Source organism: Eublepharis macularius, chromosome 3 (assembly GCF_028583425.1).
Source record: "Eublepharis macularius isolate TG4126 chromosome 3, MPM_Emac_v1.0, whole genome shotgun sequence".
NCBI classification, from domain to species: domain Eukaryota; kingdom Metazoa; phylum Chordata; class Lepidosauria; order Squamata; family Eublepharidae; genus Eublepharis; species Eublepharis macularius.
In genome coordinates this window covers 165,069,260-165,093,971 of record NC_072792.1, presented here as the reverse complement: position 1 = coordinate 165,093,971, position 24,712 = coordinate 165,069,260, and the positions used below count along the sequence as shown (strand labels likewise).

At 41.7% G+C, this 24,712-nt stretch overlaps 1 protein-coding gene across 1 annotated transcript in view; it reads left to right on the top strand.

Moving 5' to 3' along the window:
• CNTN5 (contactin 5) overlaps positions 1 to 24,712 on the top strand; it is a 511,103-nt gene that overhangs the window by 277,650 nt on the left and 208,741 nt on the right. The window contains exon 7 of the mRNA XM_054973696.1: positions 11,036 to 11,138. Within this exon, the coding sequence (XP_054829671.1) occupies positions 11,036 to 11,138 (103 nt within the window). The remainder of the gene's footprint in view (positions 1 to 11,035; positions 11,139 to 24,712) is intronic.

Here is a 24,712-nt window from a genome sequence, read left to right as displayed (position 1 = left end):
TTTGATGGTTTAGAGGGATGACTGTGTTTTCTGTGCAATTTTAGTGCCGTTGTGTACAAAAACAGCTGCCCCAGAGCCTCAGTCCCTTGAAAAGAAAATTAGCAAATGCATATGCAAGGGGCCGAATCTCATGAAATTGGGGGGGGGGGGAGATCAGCTCCAAGCCAGCACATCCTCAACCAGAACAAACTAGTAATAAGCTGCCATTGTTTCATAACTCCCAGAACCAAAATTGAAATGGAAATTTCTAGATGCACACTCCTACTGCTCAGTGCCAGGATCCCTGCTGCCCAATCTCTGGGATCCCTGGCCAATCTGGCCTGGAGCAAACCCTTTTTGATCCCAAAGTGATGATTGGCATTTCCCTGAGCATATAAGAGAAAGCTGCTATAGCATAGAGGTTAAGTGGTTGGGCTACAAATCAGCAGTCTTCTGGTTTGACTCCCACTACTGCCATGAACTCAGCAAATGACCTTAGATAAGCCCCTCCTCTCAGCCCCAGCTCCTCATCTGTATTGTGTAGATAATAATAACACTGACCATGTTCACCACTTTGAGTGGGACACTAATCTGTCTAGAAGAGAGAGAGAGATAAGCAGTTATTATGGTCAGGAGACCTGAGCATTGGCACATCCCTTTCTGCCCTTCCCCTAATGATAACTAAACATTGAACTTAAAAACAAAACAAATGAACTTATGAAACAGAAATTGTAAAACAAGGACCCTAAGCAATCAAAGAACCTTACCTGGATAACCCAGGTGAGCCTGATCTTGTCAGATCTCAGAAGCTAAGCAGGGTCAGCCTTGGTTAGTAATTGGATGGGAGATCTCCAACGAAGGCCAGGGTTGCAGAGCCAGGCAATGCAAACCACCTCTGTTAGTCTCTTGCCATGAAAACCCCACCAGGGATCGCCATAAGTCAGCTATGACTTGAGGGCACTCTCCACCACCAAGCCATCAAAGAACTGTACATAAATATAAAAATAAGTAACATTTTCTCATCCTTCTCATACATTTTTTCCATGCTTCCTCTTTGCTTTTGCTTCATCCTACCTTCAGTTGCTCAAGAGCAATTGGCACCTCCCAGACCCTTGACAACTGACCTGCTTTTGCATCCTCAGGCAGCCAGCAAAACAGGAGGTTGATTGGGCCTCTGATGGGTCACAATCTGTGTCAGGGCTGCGTTCATTTTTGTAGGTCACAAGTCGTGCAGGCCCGATGAACAGAAATAACAATGACTGCGCTGATACTGTAATGCAGTACTTCAGAACTGGGACATGGAAGAATCAGTGCTGAACTTATCATTTCCAGGAAGGCCAGGTGTGGGGAATGCCTACGGAATTGTTGCACATAATTTAGTGGAATCAGAGTTTCACTTGACTATTGATTTGACACAAAGTGACTCCTGCCATCAATGGAAAGTGCAGGTGTTTTGTTACTGCTAATGATCTGTCAAAAGATTTATCTGGCTGCAAGAGACCTTGGGCATACAGAACTATATGACAGCTCATTAACACAAGTTCCCAGGGAGAACGATACCTGTTTTTGTATCCCCACCACCAACGGTCAGCTCTTTAGTATTTCCCAATTCTGGAAAAAGCCAATTTCCAGCCTCTACTTCAATGCCCCCCCAGTTCCCCCCTGTAAACAGCAGGATGAAATTCTTCTAGTTTAATCAAAGCCCAATTGGCAAGCTGATATTGCCTTAGTAGGAAGGATGGTATTCACACACCCAGATATTTATGTACCTCTCTGTTTACAAACCCTAAACTTTGTCTGTGTTTTACCTACTTGACAGCTTTCCCTGCAGTCCTGGCATATGACATGGTGTCCAGCTAGGAGCAAGTTGTCATTTCCTGTCATATTGTCAGCCCTGCTGAAACGATCTGATTATGAACAGCAGCCATTTGGCTTCGGGATAGAACTGCTCCAAATTCGTAACAAGGGCACTTTGTTGCTATCGGCAGTAAAATAATGGGACATTTTGGGTTGCTGAAGGAGGAAGGAGAAGCTCTGAGCCTGCCAGGTCTTTGTTATCAGGGACATGATTGCATGTTTGTGCTCGATTGGCCTTTGCATAGTTCACATGGGTCATTGTAGCTGACAAGCATTTCTTATTTATTCAACAATGTAACGGAAATGGATATCAGAATTAGTGAGAGCAATCCTACTTTCGATATTGGTCTATTACAGCTGAGTGGGGGGAAAGCATTCTATACGTAATATAGAGTAGCTATTCTGACCATCTAAGGAACAACAATGTAGAGAATAGGTGGTATCGTGCCTTAGGCTGGAGGACGTTCTGTCATGCTAAGCGGACTTCCTTCAACAAATGGCTCTTCCTCGGACAAAATAGTCATTAAATTGGGAAGAAGCCGACTTAGCCTGGAGGAAGTCGTCAGACTTTGTGGAGTGGTAGAATATGGACCACTGTTTACTATTATGCCCCACAGTGCCTGTGTGAGAATTTTAAGAAAGGAAAAAAAGAAGAGGGACACAGATTGAAAAGTGTCTCCAATCGGATCAAGTTAAAGCATAACTCCTGTTTCCAAAACACGTGAAGAGCATGCACATGAAGTTTTCTTATGCTGTATCAGACCATTGATGCACCAGCCCAGCATCATTACCTCCAACTGTCAGCCAATGTTTCATATTGACATATTTCCTCATTCTGTTATCTGACCTTCTTTAACTGGAGATAAAACGTAGGTACTTCTGCATTCCCCACTCCTCCAGTTGAAACCAGCTGGGTGACCTTGGGTCAGTCACAGCTCTTCGGAGCTCTCTCAGCCCCACCCACCTCACAGGGTGATTGTTGTGGTGATAACAATAATTTACTTTGTAAACTGCTCTAAGTGGGCATTAAGTTGTCCTGAAGGGCGGTATACAAATCAGGCGTTGCCACCTGTTCCCCTCTTGATCCCAGCTGGGTGAAGAAAGGGTGGGCATTGCCACCTGCTTCACCTTGATCCCAGCTGGGTGAAGGGGGGCAGTCTTTCCTTCCTACTCTGCGCTTGATTCTGACCGGGTGAAGGTGGGGGTATACATCGTTACCTACTTCACTCCTGATCCCAGGTGGGTGAAGGCAGAGGGCGGGCATTGCCACCTGCTCCGCTCCTGATCCCAGCTGCATGTGGGCAGGGGACAGGCATTGCTGCTTGCTCCATGCCTGCTCCTAGTCTTGGCTTCCCACCACAGCACGCTCTGTGGAGGGATGGGCTCCCTCGCCTCCACAGCAGCACACTCTGGTAGTGTACTAGGGTAGGAAGTGAGTTGTCTGGAACATGCTTAGCCTTTTATATAGTAGGATATTTACTAAACTTTTAGTCTGACATCCTCCAAGGGGTGCTGGATGGTGCTCATGATTCTTTCCTGCTTCATATTATTCTCACGACAACTCAGTGAGGTAGGGTAGAATGAGAAAAAAGGACTTAACAACTGTCACCCAATGTGGTTCATGGCAAGCAAGGTTTTGAATTTGGTTTTCCCTTGGCTTAGTCCAGCATTCTGAACTACTATACCACACTTACATCACCAATATGATATAAAATGAGAATTGTCTTTGTTTCATATAGTTCTGAAGTTATTTTTTAACCTAAATTAGGGTAAATTTGGTGGGGCCTAATCTTGAAATTACAGCTGAAATTATCAGTTACCCTGGAGAAAATGGCAGCTTTGTAGGATGGACAGAAGAAAAATGGAAGTCCATCCCCGGGTACTGTTCCCAAATCTCCAGGAATTTCCCAAGACAGAGTTGAACCCTTATACTGCATTGTTAGGAGCAACGTCCAACCCTGGGGTGGGGGTAGGATGCAACTGAGATGTTTTATCCAAGCAGTATGCAATTGAGCTTACTGCAGTGCAGGGATTTTTAGAAGGCGCTTCTCAGAGACAGCAAGAAAACACATTTGTTTCTAAAGAGCAGTTCAGCACTGATACAATATTTTGATAAAATACAGAAATCATATCACAGAGCAAACAGACAGTAAATTTTTGAATATGATGTTCAGGGATTTGGTCATGCAGCTTAGATTTACATGAACATGAAAGCATCCCCCAATTTCTTCCAGTGTACTGAAATTTGTCCACACAATGTGAGCTAAATATTGCTCAGTATTTAGGTCAAGTATTAAAAATATTCCTTTGTACCGCTGAGATTTATTCAGCTAGAAGCAGCAGCATCTTGGGGCAACGTGGAAGATATACAGGCCTTGAGTCAACACAATGCACACCCAGCAGTGAGCTCTTGTGGGCATTTCCCCCTGTGGAAAAACCCTCATACAAAACCCGGGCCTTTGTGCAGTCAGTTGATTAGTGCCTGCCAATCAATTTTTTGAGATGAGGAAAAGAGCAAGATGCAATCCTCCCTTATCCACAAAGAGATTGTGACTTTGTGAGTAGTATTGTCGACAGTTTTCTGGCATTATGCGCAGGAAAGACTTCAAACACACTACCACAAAATATTTCCTGATAACCATTTGCTCGTCAAGCTGGGCCTACCCTCCAACCCTTGGTCCTCAGACCAGCAGGGTCAGAACGGATGTTGCATAATGTGATGTCATATCCGGGTGAAAACTCAGATGTAACATCACTGCATCAGGTGATGCTCTGGGCTCCTCTCCCAAACTCCATGATACTTACGTCACGCTCATGCAATGTTGTCTCTGACCCTTGCCCTATGCCCAAAGCTCCTGTCAATGCTGAGGAAGAGCCTGACATCCCTACCTCCAGCTCTGTAGTTCTCTAGCCACACCAACCTAGGCCAATCCTCCATATGCCTCTGCCTGGCATGAGTGGAACTGGGGGGAACCATCCACGTGGAGGAGGAGAGATCTTTTTACAAGTGATCTCCTCCGCAGGTCTGAACTGGCTCTGAACTTCCACATAGGGTTGCTAACCTTCAGGTGGAGCCTGGAGGTCTCCCAGAAGAAACAGCAGTTTTGGAGGGTGGACTTTATGACATTATACCTTGTCGAAGTCCCTTTCTTCCTCCAAAGCCTGTCCTCCCAAAGCTCCATTCCCAAACCTCCAAGAATTTTCCAGCCCAGATTTGATAACCCTACTGCCATATGGTCAAGAAAGAAATGGTGCAGCCTGGAAGGTTAATGTAGTACCCAGTGCTGTTTTGCAGATCATTTCAGCCAAGTAAACTATCGTTGATAGCTTCAGACCTGCTTAGAAAACGAAATTTCTCAAAGAAAAAAGGGTTTCCAAATTCAACCAGCGTGGCTCTCTGCAACTCCAGAAACTCACATCTGTTGAGGGGCGATCAGCAAGTGGGGCCTGGAGATCTCCAGGAATTACGGCTGACCTCTAGATGACAGACATAAATTCCCCTGGAGAAAATTGCAGCTTCAGTGGGTAGCCTATGGCATCTCATCCTTGCTTAGCTCCCTCCCCAAATTCTGTCCTTTTCAGGCACCGCCCACAAATCTCCAGGAATCTCCCAACCCTGAGTTGGCGACCCTAGGTCTTTGAGAGAGCTCTTTGAAGAACTCCTTTCCCTTCCCCACTAGTTTTTACCTTAGATAATGATGAAGAAGATAATATTGTAGGCAATTTCAGACAAAACTTCCAACATCAGAGATAGAGACATTATCAGATGCTGGAAAAGAGATGGAGGGAAACAGAGTGTTAACTTGTCCTCCATCAGCTGCGGCATGTGAAAGAATGGTCTGGTGCCTCTGGGCAAAAGATTACTCAAAATGCTGCAAATTATCAATTAAGGAACTGGGCTGTTGTGGATATTGGAAAAGAAATTGTCAGAGTCTGATGATTTGAGGAGCATTGTAGATAGCTTTGCCAGTCCTCGGAACAAAAGGCATAAACAGGTTTATTAAGAAGGTTTTTGATTGAAAACATGATTTATCTCCATTCAATAAAGTATGCGGTGTGTGCTTTCATTCTCCTAATAATAACTTTCTTGCTCCCCTAAGAATGCATCATTTCCCCTTAATAATGAATGGCCTTTGCCATTCCTTTGTCCCCCCCAAACTAGTTTTTTGAGAGCTGCCCCAGATGGCACAGCTCCTGCTTTTGTGACTATGCGCTACACTCATTTGTGCCACCAATTCCTTGTTTGTTTGTGTGTATCCTTGTCTCCAGCTTATCCCTTAAATAGCCTAAAAATCGGCTTACAAAACAAAATATAACAATAGTTAATTTGAAATGCTTTCAAATTTAAAAATTAAGAACATCATTAAAATCAGAATACTAATCTAAATTCAGTAAATACAGGGATTATATCACTCTACACTCTACACTCTACACAGTGAGAGATCTGCACATTTTTTTCCAGGCATAATTTAAAATGTCGGTTCTTACTTTGAAAGCCCTAAATGGCTTGGGGCCTGGATACTTGAAGGACTGCCTCCTCCCATATTATCCAGCCCACCCATTAAGCTCTGCCTCACAAGCTGTGATCTCAGCACCCCTCTCTTCACAACTGAGGTGGGTAGCAACCACAGACAGGACTTTTTCAGTAGTGGACTGGGGGAACAGTTTACAGTAGAAAAGAAACACAGTTAAAATGCAGGTTGATAGCAGAACTGGGGAATACGGGTTGAATGGCAGCTGGCAGCTTGCTGGAGCTACACATGGCCTGTTGGGTGGGCAGGCTGCCTCTCCTTCCCTCCCTTCTTTGGGCAGGCCAGGGTGGGTAGGTAGGCCCCTTCTCTCTCCTCCTCATTTGAGGGGTGGGGCTGAGGTCCTTTTCTAGGGCCGCTTTCCCCTCCCAAGCAGTCCTTGTAGCTAGGGTGGCCAGATGGGTTCTACAAAAATACTGGACACACTTGATAAAAATTTGTCAACCATGCAGGGACAACATGGTATGCCACTGAGCAGGAGGCAAGAAAGAGACAGGCCACAAAGTGCCACTGTTGCTGTGAGTGCTTTACACCAAGCCAATGCTAGGAAGTAGATCCCTCGCCAGACGGGAGGTTTAGTGAACGTGGGGCCCTGATAAAAAAAAAAGTACGGTTCACCACACCTCCTTTATTCCCACCCAATTTACTGATTTTAATCTACCTTATATGGTTATTGTGAGGATAAAATGGATTAGGGGAGAATGTTGTAAGCCACTTTTGAGTCCCCTTTAGGGAAAATCTGGGGCATAAATGAAGGAAATAAATATATACACAATTAAAATGCATCAGCCAACTCCTCCATTCCACTCGTGTCACCTCTGGAGTCAGGGTGGCAGGGGCTTTGGCTGGGGGGGGGGAGTCTTGCTGTTGACTGCCAAAGGAGGCTGGAAGGCAAGAAGAGATGAAAATAGGACTAGTTCTCCAAGGCAAAAACACCCTCTGAAGTGATTTTGGGAACTATTGCACTGGTTTTGGAACAGTGGCAACTCCCCCTGTCCGGTTTAGTCAACCAGGAATGTCACCAAGGTGGGGCTGACTGTTATAGGGCATGATGGGAATTTAAGTTCTTCACCATACTTGCTCCCAACACTTGCCCCATTCTTTTTTGAAGCTGCCTGCTACTGAAAGAGAGAAGCTGTCTGTTTTTCCAGATGGGAGCCAGAAAAGGCAGCCTCCTTGGAGGGGGTAGATGAGGCAGCACAGGCAAAGCAGCTCCCCAACTGAGAAAGAGAAAGGGGGGGAAATCCAAAGTAATGAGTGGCACAGGGGAGAAGCTCTACACATGCCCAATCAAAATGCACTGCCGTTTTCAAGGAGGAGGAGAAACCACTTTCTTGCTTGAGGAAGGGGGGGGCCTTCACCTTCTCCTTCTCCCACGTGAGGAACAATGGAAATAGTAGCACCCGCTGCAGTTTGCCTTCCACCAGCCCAATCTCCAGAGCCATGCCCTAGGGTTCGATTTCTTTTTTTGCTCCTTCATTTTTGTCATGTCTTTTCTATTTTAAACTCCCCCCTAAACTCTGTCCCTTTGGAACTGCCTCGTTTGGATGTTTGTTTTTTGCTCAATTTGTTTCCCAGAAATCAAGCATAAATAACCAGACTATCTGGGTCAAAACTGGACATCTGGCAACCCAACTTGTAGCAGAGGAATGTAAGAATCATCCCATTTCAAGACATATGTTAGTTTTAGACTTCCTTCACAGACCAGTGATGTGAACAAATTTGCAACTATATTTATCCCAAATCCCAAGGCGTCTTAACAGATTTTAATGAGAATTAATACACGTTCCATTACATGCACTATTTGATTTTTTTCCCTTTTAAAGTGCCCCAAATCCCTGTTTTTTCAAAACAACAGATCATAATAGCATTGTTCACATTTCACCTCTTGCATAAGAATAGTAAATATTATTGACTAAGCAGTGGATACATGGAAGAAGGAAAGTAAAAGCATCAATTAATCAATGGCAGTTCATACATGAGACAACCACATCAGTGTGTCTGTGTGTGTTGGGTCCTGGCAACGACCAAGAGAAAGGAGCTGCCATGAAGAAAAGGAAAGACAGAAACAGCCAGACACATAGGCAGCAGTTGATGAGGACTAGAAAACGCCTGGAACTGAATCTAGGGAGATGTGCTTAAGGATGTTACAGCTAAAGATGGGCATGAACTGGAAAAAACCCGAACCATGTGGTTCATGGTTCATCAAATTTCACAAACCACGAACCACGAACTTTCACGAACCTGTCCCTGGTCTGCGAATCAGTTCGTGTGGTTCGTGAAAATGTCACAAGCAGGTCAGAAAACCATCACTTCCGGGCCAGCAGAAGGTCACCTCCGGGCCAGCAGAAGTTCACTTCCGGGTCAGCAGAAGGTCTACAGGAAGTCCATCCCCTGTTGCCTAGGAAACTGATTGATTGGCACCAGGCTGTCTGCAGTGATGAACCAAAAAATGAACCAAATGAACCAGCCTAAAGTTCGTGGCAGTTCGTCAGAAATGGGATCTGATGAACCGTGGTTCGCAAACCATGAACCGACATGATTCATGCTTAATTTTGGTTTGTATTTTGGTTTGTGCCCATCTCTAGCTACAGCAGATGGGAATGAGGGGGATTTGCTGGGTTTGCTGGAGAAGAGGGAGATGTCAGGCTCTTGTGATGACCTAGAAGGAGAGAGAGAGGGAAGTGGGAGCAGGACGGTGCTATTGGGATGGTATTTGCAAAAGGCTGGTAGAAATCGTGTGGGTTGAATGCAGTGGCAAGGAAGAGGGTAATCAAAGGAAGAGAAAGAAAGGGAGAGGTATTAAATCATACTTTGCTTTATTCTGTTGTCCTGGTGTTAGAGTGGCAGTGGAGGTTAGCCTGGAGGAAACACTGAACCCATATTTTGGCTGAAATCCTGCTCCTTATATACTTATTTCCTTACTTATTACTTACTTCATTTTTACCCCATCTTCCTCCCTAATGGGAACCAAAAGCAGCTTACATCATTCTCCTCTGTACCATGTTATTCTCACAACAACTCTGGAAGGTAGGTGAAGCTGAGAGGGTGTGGCTGGACCAAGATCACCCAGAGAGCTTCCATGGCAGAGCAGGGATTCACACCTGAGTCTCTCAGATCCTAGGCCATTACGCTAACCACAATACCGTGCTGGTGCTTTATGCCTAAAATTTCATTTGTGTTAGAAGAGCTCTGTGACAATTACAAACTACGTTAGCAGCTAGTTTGCTGTGTCACAGAAATTGCTTGCATGCCCTGGGTGTGTTTGTGGTAAAAGTTGGCCATGACATGATTAACACAATGGGTGAATGTTGGCTTACAGCTGTGTTGGGGTTCAGGAGATGCGTTTTTGCCCTTTTGATTAACTCGGAAAGGAGACTGAATTGTTTTCTTGAGTGTTAGACATTTGGCTTAAGAAAATCCTTTAGGTTTTCTTCAACATTTCTCCTCTGTTGTCAAAAACAATGACCATTTCCTGTGGCTGGACTCTCAGCTGAGAAGATGTTTGTTTTTAAGATGAATTTTCACAGAAAAGAGTGCCTTTATGTTTTAGCTAATTTTAACAAACCAATGTTTTCTTTGTGTGACTCAAAGCATGATCCATGCTGCTGCTTCCCCTGGCCATTTGGCATCTGTTCTCTGGGTCTAAAAATGGAGGGGTATGCCTTTAGCTGCCCCTTTCTACTATAGGGGTGCTGGTGTAACAGTGCTGATCAGCATCTTTCTTGGAGCCCTCTAAGTGTTTTCAGAAAACGAGTAGTGCCAAGTGGAGCTCATGCCCAGCATGGCTTCTGATTGGCCATTGAAGAACTGGTTGGCAGTCAGGATTAAAAATAATGTTGTTTTGGTGGCAGCTGCTCCTCTTTCTCAGTACATTTTAAAAATTACACCTCTTCTCCCCTGCACTTGGACTTCCTGTGGGTGTGCTGTTGGCTGTGCCTCCCATGGCAGCCATTTTATGTTTGGCTATACCTCCCATGGCAGCCATTTTGTGGTTGCGTCCACCATCTTTCGTCAGAATTCCAAAGGTGCCCACAAAAGGTAGAGGATGCCTGCAATAGAAAATAAACTTATGCATGTACATTTAGAAGCAATTCTCTCTGAGTTTACTGGGACTTCACTCAAACAAGTGTTCATAGGATTGCTGCTTTAAACAAGTTTTTTTTCCTCAGATATTTTATTAGATCATTAAATCAGAGGGAAACAATTTGTGTGATGCTATACAATCATAAAAGTTGCTGTTCCAATATTCGAAATATAAAATCTAATTTTCCAGAAAATTAATCCAAGTTTTAAATTGAGGCATTATGTTGTGGAATGTGGTTATTATGAAAAAAATCTAGCACACAGAATATTAAGGCCTACCCAACTCACAGCGTGCAAGCAGATTGTGTATGCCAGCCTTTGAAAACACTGGTTTGGAACATATACCATAAGAAATAATCCTCTTTAAAAATAAAACGTTACTTCGATATTATTGAAAAGTTCTAATTTTTTTAGGTGGTGTCTGGGATTTGAGCCTAACTGTAGTGATTTCCTTCCATAATGAACTTCACTGCGATCTAGCTGTTTAACAACTCTGCCATCATGGCTTTGACAATAAGCTTTCTACAAATGGAAACCAACAGTGACATGCATTTTATTTTTAAAGACCTTTCTTTATTTCCCAGGTGTGATGGGGGAATACGAGCCCAAAATTGAAGTCCATTTTCCATATACAGTTACAGCCGCAAAGGGATCTACGGTTAGGATGGAGTGCTTTGCGCTTGGCAAGTAAGTACATATTCTTCAATAATTAGGTACAATTGGTTATTAAAATATGACATATTTCACTAAGGGAGACTCTTGTTATTTAGCAGCATTCTATTTTTGCAACAACAAAATCCCCCTACTTGATCCTTATGCTAACTTTATATAAAGCAGCCATTATGGGAATTGTATAAGTAGGCAATTCTATAACAATTCTATATCAACAGCGCAATCCTATGGAGAGTTATTCTAGACTCAGCCCATTGATTTCAGTGTGCTTAGACTAGAGTATCTCTGCACAGGACTGCACCGTTAGTCAATTAAAATGCCAGACAAGGCCTGGTAGGAGAGATCTGTTACTCGATCTAATTACTAGTGATATGGCACTATAAGTGCCCTTGTATGAGTGCCAGTTCCCTTGAGCTAGCCTTGGGTACTAATGCAAAATCAGCAAACAACTATTTGCTACCCTTGTTGAGCAATTCAGTTCAAGGTAAAAGGGTTTCTAAAATGTAATTCAGTCAACCAGTTGGGTCTCAAGATCATTATTTGTATTCTAGCATGTTTGTAATTCTAGTTGATACATCACTAAGATTTTGGTTTGGTTAGTTTTTGGAACTTGCTTCAAGTCCTTTGAGAGAAATGCCCGATAGAAACATTTAAAATAAATGAATGGTTGAATGGATAAACAAGTGAATGAATGTTAAGCATTGTTGTTTAGGAGAAGGGTCTCCTCCAATAGCTTTGCTCATTGTCTGACAGGCCCAGCTTTTTGAAGGTTTTCCATTAAATTTAGCAAGGCTATGAGATGAGAAACAGGAGGGTTGCAAGTAGCTCAGTGTTAGAGCACCAGCTTTGTACCTGGAAGATCCCAGATTCAATCCCTCACATCTCTGGTTATGAGGATTGGGTAGTAGGTAACATGATAAGTCTCTGCCTGAGACCTAGGTAGGGTTGCCAACTCTGGGTTGGGAAATTTCTGGAGTTTGGGGAGTGGAGCTTGAGGAGGGCGGAATTTGGGTAGGGGACAGAGTTCAGCAAGCACGTGATATCCAGAGTTGCAATTTTTTTCCCCAGAGGAATTGATCTCTGTTGTCAGGAGATCAGCTGATATTCTGGGAGATCTCCAGACCCCACCTAGAGTCACTGCTAGGCTGAGTAGACAGTACTGACTTTGATAAACCAGTGAACTGACTCAGTAGAACACAGCTTCATGTCCTTAAAGTGCGGTTCTGAACCAGGTCCTTCAGTGTTGCATGTAGAGAAACACACCAGGAACTGGTTACGGAGAAAGCTGGAACTTAAATATGGCCGTGGAGCAACTGCAATCTGGTGCCCTATCAAAGTACATCCTGGAAGTCTCTTCTAGCATCTTGTTCCCCTCCCAGTGAGGAGTCTGCTCTGCAGTTCATTATTTCTCCAATGGAGAAGCCATTAGAAGTCTTGAGAAGTGCTGCTATACTGTTTAAAATATTTATGTGGTTTTATCTGCATTTTAAAGTATATATATTTTAATATATTATATTGTATGTAATCCTCCCTGAGCCTCCTGCTGTGGGGAGGGCAGAATATATATTAAATTGAATGAATGAATGAATGAGTCAACAAGAGCCATTTACTTCTATGGGAGAATCTACAGCTATTATGGGCACTTTGCTAACATCTTCAGTAGCACCTTCTAGGATACTAAGGCAAAAAAGTATCTTTCTAAGCCTAATTTTTGCATGTATGTATATTTTCAGAAATATAGAGGAAATCACTCTGATGGTTACTGTGTATTTGACACCAGTACACTAATATTGTTATGGCAAGTGGAATTTCTTACACTGAAATTCACTTTGTTGGATACAGCCATTGATTCTTCTTATTCTCTTTTTTCCCTTTTAAAAGAGGGATTTCTTTTCCATTTCTCTTTGATTTTTCTTTGAAGAAAATCAATGTATTCATTTGTAACTTCAATCCTTGCAGTTGTTTTACGGTGTTCTAGCAGAAGAACAGAAAGATTTGGGAAGATGCTTCTGAGCATCTGCAGAATTAATTTCTGAAATTTTGCAGAACTTTCCTTCCTGAATTTCTTTTGATCAAAACAGGACTGAATAGAAACTGACTCCAAATTCCTAAAAAGTGGGAAAGAAATTGATTATTAGGTAGAGAGGAATTAAGACAATTTCTCTTAAGAAGCCTAGTTTAAACCTGCAGAAGCTACCATGGAAAAATGTATCTCTGGACACTTTTGTCTGTAACCCTATATGGAAAAATACCCTGCTTATTTATTACCTTATTACATTTTAATCTCACTCTTCTGCTAAGGAGCGCAGGGCAGTATAAATAATGTATACTGTGTGATAGGCTATGTTAAAATACAGTGATTGGCCAAACACGAATTTCATGGCTGAGAAGGGATTTTAATCTGGTTCTCCCCCAATCAAACTTTAGCACTGAGGTTCAGCTGTTTTTGTGCATCCTTGAGCACTGAATATCCGCTCCACTGCAGCTCCTTTCTCCTACCCCAACTGTCTAGGCTGGAAGGAACAGAGTGAAACTCTGTCTCCTCCATCCCGAATGATATTGGTAGGTCTACAAGTAGGATAACAGAGTTGGGTTTGTGCTCTTTCTAGCACTCCTCCTACCAGAAAATGAAAAATGGCCTCTCCTTTTGATTTTGCAGGAGTCTCTGACTACTTCCCATTTCTTGATGAAATGGGCACCCACAGGAATCAGTGGAGTGTGATTCTTTCATGCTTCCCTTAGACCTAAAAGGAGGATGAAAGACACACTTGCACTAGGAAATAAAAGATTGCCCCTAAAATCCCTGCAATACCACATGGGTTGCTGGAACAATCTCCCATTTTTGGTGGATGCAAGAAGATGCTGCAGAGCACAAGAGATCAGAGCTTCCTCCACTGCTGTCAGGTCCTAGAGAGGCCTGGCATTTTCAAACAGCAGTGGACCCTCTACTAGGCTACTGGCCTCAGCAAGACCAACTTCTGGCATTGGCCTTGACTACTACACTACTCTGTGTTGGTAATCTTTGTCCAACTGTTCTGAGATACAGTTAGGAAATATCATTCAGTCCTTCCATTCCATTGGCAATCAATTGAAGTATTATACAAATGGTGACTGATCTTACTCTTAGTGCCTTCAACAAGTGGAGTACATAGAGTTGCCATCCTCCAAGTGGGACCTGGAGTTCTGAAATTACAACTGATCATCATCCTTTGGAGATCAGTTTCACTGAAGGAAATGGAGGGCAATCTTTATGGAATCACATCCCCACTGAGAGCTCCTTCCTCTCCCTAAACTCCATTCTCTCCAGGCTTCTTCTCCAAATCTCCAGGAATTTCCCAAGCTGGAGTTGGAAACCCTAGTAATTGTGTAGTAAATTACATAAATATGGACTTATTTTTGCACAGTTATGTATAGGGTGAGATCATGCATTTATAACATTAATAATACAATGCCCAGAATTTAGGCCAATTTACACACATTTTTCTAGCCTTTTACATGCCCAAATTAATTCAAATTAATCGGAATTTATATATGATAAACGGGGAGTGCCTTTGGATTTAACTTGTTCCCAGATGGGTGTACTAGTTATTGGATATATGAAAAAAATTCATAAACTCTCTGGAAAGCACATCGCGAACACAGAGTATGTCCATTAATCACATGCAAAAGTTTAATGAAAGCAGTCTATCCAGGTTGCAGATATGGAAAATCCATATCTATGAGTTGCCTTCTTCACAATCATTTCAGGGTGGCGATGATGAGTTAGCAATGTAAGATCACTAAATCAATAAAGATTTCAGTCCTCTTGAATGTGGAAATTGATAAAGCAGTAAGGGAGAAACAGATGAAATACTTGGTAGTGGGTATGAAATTGTGCAACATTATCTGGATTTATATTCCATCGTATTCCAGACACATGGGGAGGGTGGCAAACACATTAAAATATTAAATATATAATTAAGAAATAAATTGAATTCAAAAGCCATTTATCTGCCTTTCCCTAGTCACCTAACTTCCTAACTTTCTAACAATAGGAAGGGTGAAAACATAAATTTGCACGGAAGGAGTGTTAAGAACCTAAGAAAAACCCTGTTAGATCAGACCAGTGATCCATTAAAATCAATGAGTTTAGACTGGAGTAACTCTGCTTAGGATTTCACTGTAAGAATCAGGGTCACTGCAAGCCAAGGCAGAGTTACATCCTTTTGTTGTTGGGTGCCATCAAGTTGCCTCTGACCTATGGTGACCCTATGAATGAGAGACCTCCAAAATGTTCTATCATTAACAGACTTGCTCAGATTCTGCAAACTGGAGGACGTGGCTTTTTTTATCGAGTCACGTCATCACATTTTGGGTCTTCTTCTTTTCCTAATGCCTTCCACATTTCCTAGCATTATTGACTTTTCCAGAGAATCTTGTCTTCTCATGATGTGACCAGAGTACGGTAGCCTCAGTTTTGTCATCCTTTTATACCTATTGTTTTCAATGGACTTACAAAAGTGTAACTCTGCTTATAGCCAGTTCTTGCTACATTTGCCCGACCTGCTGGAATGCTTAATCTTATGCAATGTTATAACAATCTATATTGCGACTAACAGTGCAATCCTAAACAGAGTTCCACCCTTCTAAATCCATTCGAGCTAATGTGCTTAGTAGGGTGTAACTCTGCATAGGATTGACCCATAAAGGATGTAATTTTCTTTTACCAACCTATACTGAAGAGTGTTATGGAAAATTTTAAATAGCAAGTAAAACGATGAGCGTTCTGATATTAACTAATCTAATAATAATGGGAAAACTGTTTTAATATCTTTAAAATCTCATTTTAAAAGTTAACATCATACATTAATATTTGTTAATATCAAAATATATTCTTTATTCTTATATCTTATTCTTATACCTTCATCATCTTTATTTGACATAGTTCTTGGCATTCACACCCTTAAAACATTCGTTCAAGATGGCTGGGAAATGCCCCTGAGAATAAAGTGAAGCAAATACCAAATGCCTAGAGGGATCAGAAATTACCCCTTGGAAAGGCTGTGGTTCTTAACAGTTAGAGTCCACCATCACAGTAGATTGACCGTTCTGCTTTGTGTTTTAGTTCTTTAAGAAATAAACTTTGAGAACTATGACTAGGTTGAGCATGATATTCAGATTGGTAAAAATGCCTAATTCCTGCCCCCCATGCACTTAAGAGCCATCAAGTTGTGTGAGGGGTTGTTAAAAGTGTCATGCGGAAAAGCACCAGTGCTTTACTTGCAGAATCTGCTTGGTCCAAAATTTCTATCAATTTATCATTCATGTGTGTTTCATATACCATAACCTGTTACAACAACCTGGTGTGGTAAGTCAATATTGTTATCTGTGTACTGCTGGGAGCTGCGATGGGAGTGGGTAGCTTATCTAAAACTGTCCATTGGATTCTTGGCAGAGGTGAGATCCAAACCAGGGACAACCTGACTCTGTAATTCATGCAAATATTACACGTTTCAAGCCAATGGGTTTAAAATGGCACAACTCTGCTTAGAATTAATAATAATAATAAGTGTCCTTATATCCTGCTCTTCTAGACAGACTGTTGCCCCATTTAGAGCAGTAAACAAAGTCAGTGTTATTGTTATCCTCACAATACAGCTGGGGAGCTGGGACTGAGAGGAGCAGCCTACCCAAGGCCACCTACTGAGCTCATAGCAGTAGAGGAATTTGAACCAGCAGAGTGCTGATTCACAACCCAACCACTTAACCACTATGCTACTTTCAGTCTCTTAGCAACTATACTATACTAGCCAACAGGGCACCAGACATTTATTTGGGCCCCAAGTAAGACTGATGAACAGAAATGTGAGGGATGGTTACTTAGATTAGCAGATTAGGAGCTAGTTTTTTAAAAAATTGCACTCTAGCTGCTAAGTGCTAACCGAATGCAATTAATGACTAGAACGAAGGCAACAGAAGGGGCTGTGGCTCAGTATCCAAGCATCTGCTTCATATGCAGAAGGTCCCAGTTTCAATCCCTGGCATCTCTAGTTTAAAAGGATCAGGCAGGAAGTGATGTGAAAGACCTCTCATTGCGTCCCTGAATGAGCCACTATTAGTTGGAGTCAACAATACAGATCTCCATAGAGCAATGACAACTTTGTGCACAGTACACTCCTCCCTTCTTGGAAGGCCTGCTTACAAGCCCAACAGTAAACCAAGTACATAGGGATTCCTGAACACTGGCCAGCTCACCTCTCTCCTTTTTGCCACTGGTGATCAGGCAGCCAGTTAATCAACAGGGTGTTGGCTTCTAATCTCCTGTTTGGATATTTTTTCCCCTGTACATAGCAAGTTTTTAGGGGTGGTGATCAGGAGAACTCCCAGCTGATCTGCTGAAAATTGGGTTCTTCTGATCTCCCATCCTAGAAACTTTGGTCCTTCCCAGACCTGCTAAGATGCAGCATAGTGGGACTCTCCAGTCAGCTGGAAGTCAACTTCTCACCAACAAGCGGCAGCAAACTAGTTTGGCAGCTCTTCAAGTTGCTGAATGCAATCTGAAAATATCCCTGGTCAGCTTAGAGTGTTATGGTGGGTGTTGAACAAGATAAGTTTATTGCTGAACAGGTTTGCTGAGAAATTTGCAGCATCTGTATGTGCTTAAAGTTGTTAGAACTTTATATCTGAACATAGCCCAGGAATCAATGAGCTACGACCCAACTCTCATTTTATTTGCATGTTTATTCAACTTGTATACCACCTTTCCACTATGTCTGATGCTCGAGGCAGCTTACAACATACATATAAAATACAAACATTAACATTCAAATTAAAACTTTGGGGTTTTTTATTATGGATAAACTCTCAGACCATCTTCAAACTTTAGATAATCTGCATTACCAGTCAACACTTCTCAATCAATGGTTGCCTTTCCTAGACTATTCATGTACCAAGAAACAGACAGTTAATCTTGATCCATTTATATATAGTTTCATAGTGTTGTCGTAATATACTAATGTTTAAGATTGCTAAATACCCATATTGTTATTCTTTTCATCAAATGTTGTTTTCCATGACTAGAACAATTTCTGTATTGTAAGCTGTTAAATAAGTTAGTTGTAAGTTTGTGTGGAATACAGACATTAAAAACCAATAACATAGTACAATACAAACATTAAAAATCATAGTACAATACATTAAAAATCATAGTAGAATAGAATATTAAAATGCATACATTTTTAAAAAATCTACAAGAACAGCACCATCCCTAAACCCTACTCAAGCCCATTGTCAATAATAAATAAATCATGTGAAATTAAGCCGACACACATATTTGAATCAGCCTTCAAATGCCAGAGGAAACATCTCTGCTTTTCAAGCCCTCTGGATTTCACCAAATTCGATTCAGAAGCCAACTGGAAGCCAGTGCAGCTGCTTCAAGATCAAATTGATATACGCTGACCATAGTGTGCCGCTCAGCAGTCTAGAAGCTGCATTCTGAACCAAATTGAGTCTCAGTTGGTTCAAATGTAGCCCTACGTAGAGCGAGTTACAGGTAGTCTAGATGAGAAGTGACCGTAGCATCAGGTCAGACCTAGACAAATATGGGGATGATCGGCAGGCCTGGTGGAGATGGTAGAATGATGACCTCACCACTATGAACACTTGCTTGTCCATGGATAGTGTGGAATCCAGCCATACTCTCAAACACCTGACTGAGCCCACCACTGTAAGCTGGACTTTATCAAGTGATGGAAGAGCAGGGTCCATTATTGCAGACCAAGCCAGCCATATGACTTCCATTTTTGCTTAATTTAACATTAGCCAGCTATCCCTCAACCAACCAAACACGGCATCCAGGCACTGGGCAAGGACCAAGATCTCAGCTTCTGAATGCTTATCTAGCAGGATATAGAACTGGGTATCATCAGCATATTAGTGGCACCCAAATCCCAACCCCCTGACAATCTCTACTAAAGGACATATATAAACATTGACTAGCACTGGGGAAAGAGTTGATCCTTGAGAGACTCCCTGATGGGCTAACTTCACCTCCCCAATAGCAACCCTAAAAAGCACCTTTGGAGGAATCAGGAGAACCAAGCCAAAGCAGTTCCCCTCATCTCTAGTGAGGCCAAGTGGTTGACCAGAACTGAGTGGTCAAGTGCCGAGAGATCTAACAAAATCAGCAGCGCATGCCTACCTTTATCCAGATACAGAGATCATCAACCAGTGCTACCAGAGCTGTCTCAATGCCAGATCCAGACCTGAAGCCGGACTGGAATGGGTCCAATGCATGCAAAAGGCAACATTGTAAAATGGTGTAGAAAATCAATAGAAGGTTTTTCACCTGAGCTCCTATGTTTTGTCACCGCTATCAAGCGAGGATAAATTAAGGTTGAATGCTAATACCTTAATTAGACCATGTCTAAGTTCACAAGTTTGCATTTTAAAAAATCCTCTATTGTCAAGAAATGAAAAGTAATCTAGTAAGTCAGGCCCATTTACTAATAGTAGAACAAGCAGATATTTTAGCTCTTGCAGCCGTTATCTCTCTTTTCCAGCCACCAGTACACAATCAAGCCAGCTTCACCCAAACTGCATTTTGGACTCGATTCTATAATAATTAGATGAATGGCATTTCAGGCTTCATCTAATACCTGGAGGCTACTGCAGGAAGTAAACATGTGTGTCATTCCTTTTCCTCTTAAGTTCTCATCACAAACTGCTTTCCTTTTCTTCCTTAATAGCATATACAAATGTTTCTATTGTTACATTTTGCAGAGTAATCATTTGGGAACAGAATCTCTTTATTGTTCAGCATTTTAGCGGGGAGGGGGGATAAAAATCAACAAATGCCAGCTATCACTAAATTTCCAAATGATATTTGCCTCAGGCCTCTCTCTCCCCTCTCTCTTTGTTTTCTTATGATTTTGGCTCAAGCCGTCTCAAATGGCTTCTGTTCCATTGTAATTGTGAGAATGACAAATATTCCTTAGAGACTTTCTGTGGTAGGCAATTGGCAAGCATGTCCTAAAAGAGTCTGGGCTTTTAGTTACAGATTAATGATTTATTAATAGCGTTTATTTGGAGCTGCCAATCACCACAGGCTTCTGGAATGAAACATCGGGGTGGAGGGTGCACCGTATGTGCCTGTCACACTTGGGTCGTGTGGTTTAGCCGCTTGATTGACATTCTGAAGAAATGGAAGTTCTAGTCAATGATTGCTTGTTCACATGGAAGTGTCTCCCCCTTTGCCCACTATCATTTATATTTATTTTTATTTTTTGCATCTAGTGGCTACATTCTCACTGAAAGCACCTGAAAGCAACATAACATATTTAAAATAATTGTAAAATACACGCACTTCAAGACAGCACATCACATCAGTATAATAAAGTGGCATACTTAGTGTAAGAGCTCAAAAGCACTTCTAAACAATGAGAAGGAAAAATTTGCCTTTCGAATGTAAAGATGTCTTCTCCTGTTGACAAAATGCCACCATGAAACTCTCTAGGAAGTGTGTTCTCTCTCTTTGATGTTTCTATTTTCTCTCTGGGAAGTACATGCCTTTTTATCCTGCACTTCCTGCAAGGGAGGGAGGTATATATGTCATTTTCATTTCATTTCATCCTCATGGCAACCCCTGTGAGGTAAGAAAGACAGAGAGAGAGAGAGAGACTTGCCCAAGGCCACCCATAGTGTAATCCTAAACAGAGTTATTCCAGTCTAAGCCCATTAATTTCAATTGACTTAAACTGGATAAACTCTGTTTAAAGTCACACTGCCAGTGAGTTTCATGGCTGGAATTTCAACCTTGAACTCCCTAGTCCTAGTCCGGCATTCTAACCGGTACACAAGTCTGAATCTCCGCAGTGTAGGTGCTACACAGGGAATACTACATTTGGTATGTTTACCGCTTCTCCTGGACAAAAAAGACAGAGAGCAAAATATTACACACAAACACACACCCCACACATAGAACTGGAAGGGGGGAGGAATCTTATGGGAGCTGGGATACTTCCAAAATTCTCCTTATATAAACATCCAGAATTTTATAATTCCTTAATTATCTGCCTTGTTTATAACCTAGAACTGATGCATTGAGAATTCCCCAATGTTTATTAGTTATTTCCCAGTAGTGAACAGACCAAGCACTGTACATGTTCATTTTGCCCCAGTTTTCAGCTCTTCAGTTGAATCGTATCCTTTCCTCTCCAGTGCAAGATGCATTCATGCATGTTGAAGAAGTTCTGCAAAACCAATGCAGCATTGATGTGATTTTAAATACATTTCCCTCAAGGTTCTTTTCATGTGACGTTTTACTGATGTGTCATGTTCTAATATTTTCTCTGGAATTAGCTTGGAGAAGCAGTCCTGATGCCACGGTAGAAATGCACATTAGGAAAGTATATAAGTAGAATTAATCCATTCCTAGAAATACATTTTTTAAAACCTTGGAAGGATAAATAATTTGAATAGCATTTCCACTTACTTCTGAATTTGGGCTGACCAGCTCAAAATGACTCAGGCTGCACTCCTTTTCCAAGTTCCATTTTCCGCTGCGGTCTATAAGCTTTCATTTTGGAGTGGGAGGGGGTGGTAAGGGATAGAAGAGAGGCAGCAAGGAGAGGGTTTGACTGAGAGATATGTGTCTGGTTGGTACACCATCCAATCATTTCTGACCGACATTTCTGTGTTCAGTCTTTCACCCAAATCATTTTTGTCTCACTGGCTTGGGGAGGGTTTTCATTATGTATATGCTCAGATGCTCTTTACCACACCCATTCCATCTATCAAGCATTAGCTTGATTGTACAAGTAGGCTTATCCTAGCATTGACTGTTGGTCAGTCTAACCTGGGTTAGCCCAAAATGGGTCCGGTCTGAAGTCTTGCCTTCTGAAAAAGATGAAAATCAATATCATATCTGAAGCAGTAAAAAAGAGCAAGAGTACATTAGCCCCTATAAGACTAACAAAATTTGTGGTAGGGTATGAAGAAGTGAACTGTGACTCATGAAAGCTCATGCCATACCACAAGTTTTGTTAGTCTTATAGAAGCTACTATATTTTTGCTCTTTTCTACTGCAACAGAGAGACTAACACAGCTACCGATCTTGATGATATCTGAAGTATCACCTACTCCCTTATGAACCTACTTGACCACTGTGGTCATCTTTGGAGGCCCTGATTTGGGTGTCCCTGACTTTTGAGAGGAGGTATATGACAATCCAGAAGATTACCTTCTTGGTCATGGCACCAAAACACTGGAACTTTTTCCCCCTGGGAGAGTCATCTGTCCCATTCTGTTGCCATCTTCCACCAGTGGGTGAAGACTGTTTGTTTGTTTTGTTTGGTGTTTCCCAAGTGATTCCTCCTTCCTGCCCAAAGTTTTAATGGTTTTAAATATTTTAACCATTGTTTTTGTATCTTTGTTTGTTTTTAGCTCTGATTTTAATTGCTTTAATGATGTGTTGGTTAGCCTTAATGGTTTTAAAATGTGATTTTATTATGTATCCTTTAATTTTTAACCACCTTGGTGGCCTTTGTGGGGGCAGAAAGGCAGGATATGAATTTTGTAAGGTGAAGAAATCAAAATAAATTATGAAAGGCACAAAATGAAAACATGAGTCATGCACATTTCAAGATGCAATGCCCCAGGAACATGGATTTTAGGAATCATGAGCATAAACTTATGGATTATTCCTCAAAAAGCCAGTAATTGTTTTGAGTTCTCTCAGTGAAACTGTTCTAACTTCATTTTCTCTACAATTAGCATCAAGATTTTCTTTTGGATTCCAGTCAGTGTTCTATCACATTTATTTCTACAGTGCTATTCCAGAAAGTAGGTGAGAAAGTTTTGGAACAATAAATTTGTCATCTTCATGTCCCTGGAGACATAAAAGGGCCATGAGAAATTGGAAAGTGTCTCTCTTAATAAGCATCAGCTCAGAGAACCATTTTCTTCATTCCCTGGTAATAGTCCAGGATGAAGGCATTGCAGTCAAACCAGAGAATTACTGGTCCAAGGCAGTGACCGTTTGTTTTTGAGTTTTCCATTTTATCCTATCGAAACTGCTGGACTTTGTCAGAGGAATGAACCAAACAGGAAAGGCAAGGAAGATTCTTGACTTTTTAGAGTCGCAAATTACCTCTTCCCTAGGAGAGAAAAGAAAAGATGTGAATACCGTAAATATTTAGATACCTTTCTCAGGGGGAGAGGAAACAGAAGACATTGGTTGCATTCTTCATCAGAATATTTGCTTCTCTTGTCCATTTTTTCCTACCAAGTTATGTGCTATTCTTCAAAACATAAAAGAAGGGCATCCACAGTAGCTTGAATGTCTATCATTTTATCAAATAATCAATTTCCCTCCCAATAAAGCCATATCGCTGCATTCTTGATTTTTCACAGTATTTTTGTTTGGCAGAAAACAAAAACAGAGATGCGAGTCATCTGCATATATGTATCTGTATATGTATTCATCTCAGCTATCCAAGCCACGTGATTGGTGTGACTTAGGAGAGGAAAATAAGAAGATTCATTAAAGCAAGTTACAACTTGCCTTTGAATAGTGATTTGCAATTTGGGAGCAATTTCCTTTGAAATCATTAAAACTTTACAGCCAAAGTATTTTCTCTCCTTGTGAAAAATTGGCTTATTACCCCATCATCAGAGGGAGGGAAAAGTAAAATTTTGAAAGAGACTTGTTAATGGCCCAGGCAGTGACATTAAAAAAAATCTTTCAGCATTTCTCTAGCTGTAATTGACAGCAGTAAAGTTGATGCAGCATACAATTAAAACAAGATAAAAGTCTGGTGGAATCCATTCAAAGTTTGAATTACCAAGTTGCATAGAAACTTTTGTAACTCCTGTGAAATATATGCAGAAGTAAGGGAGATTTTTTTTTAAAAAAAGATTCTTTCATCTGAAACACATTACTGACCATCAGATCTTTTGATATGAACATAAGAAGAGTCCTGAAGACCCATGGTCCATCTTGTCCAGCAAGCTGCTTCATACAGCAGCCGACCTATTACCCGGGAGGGCCAACAAACAGGGCATACATAATGTAGTCTCCCCTCAAAAGCTGAGATGAACAGTATCAATTGGGGCCACAATGCTGGGGAAGGGAGATTGATCTGAAGGACTGTTGCTCTCATTACAAGCTTGCCTTTAGCTCTGGAAAATAGAGCAGTTACATACTTTCCCCATATATTTATTTGCCACTTTTCTCCCCAAAAGAATCCTAAGCAGCTTACAACATGAATAAATACAATCATTAAAAAGACATACAATTTAAATAATACAAACAAAAAGTAAACAGCTATAAGTGGAGTTGATCTAGAACCCACTGGTTCAACTCATCCAAAGACACAAGCCAAGCACCAAGGACCCTTTGACTTTTGCCCTTTGGCTCAAGCTGTCGTGGGCTAGGACAGCCCAAGGAGAGTTGTCCAAGTCCGGTCTGAGGTCAGAGCACAAGTCCAAAGCCAAGAGCGAGTCCAAAGTCCAGAATCCAAAAGCCAAGTCAGGAGGTCCATAGGTCAGTTACCAGTCAGAGCAAGGGTGATCCAGAAGCAAGGTCAAGGCACAGTCCAGGGGTCACA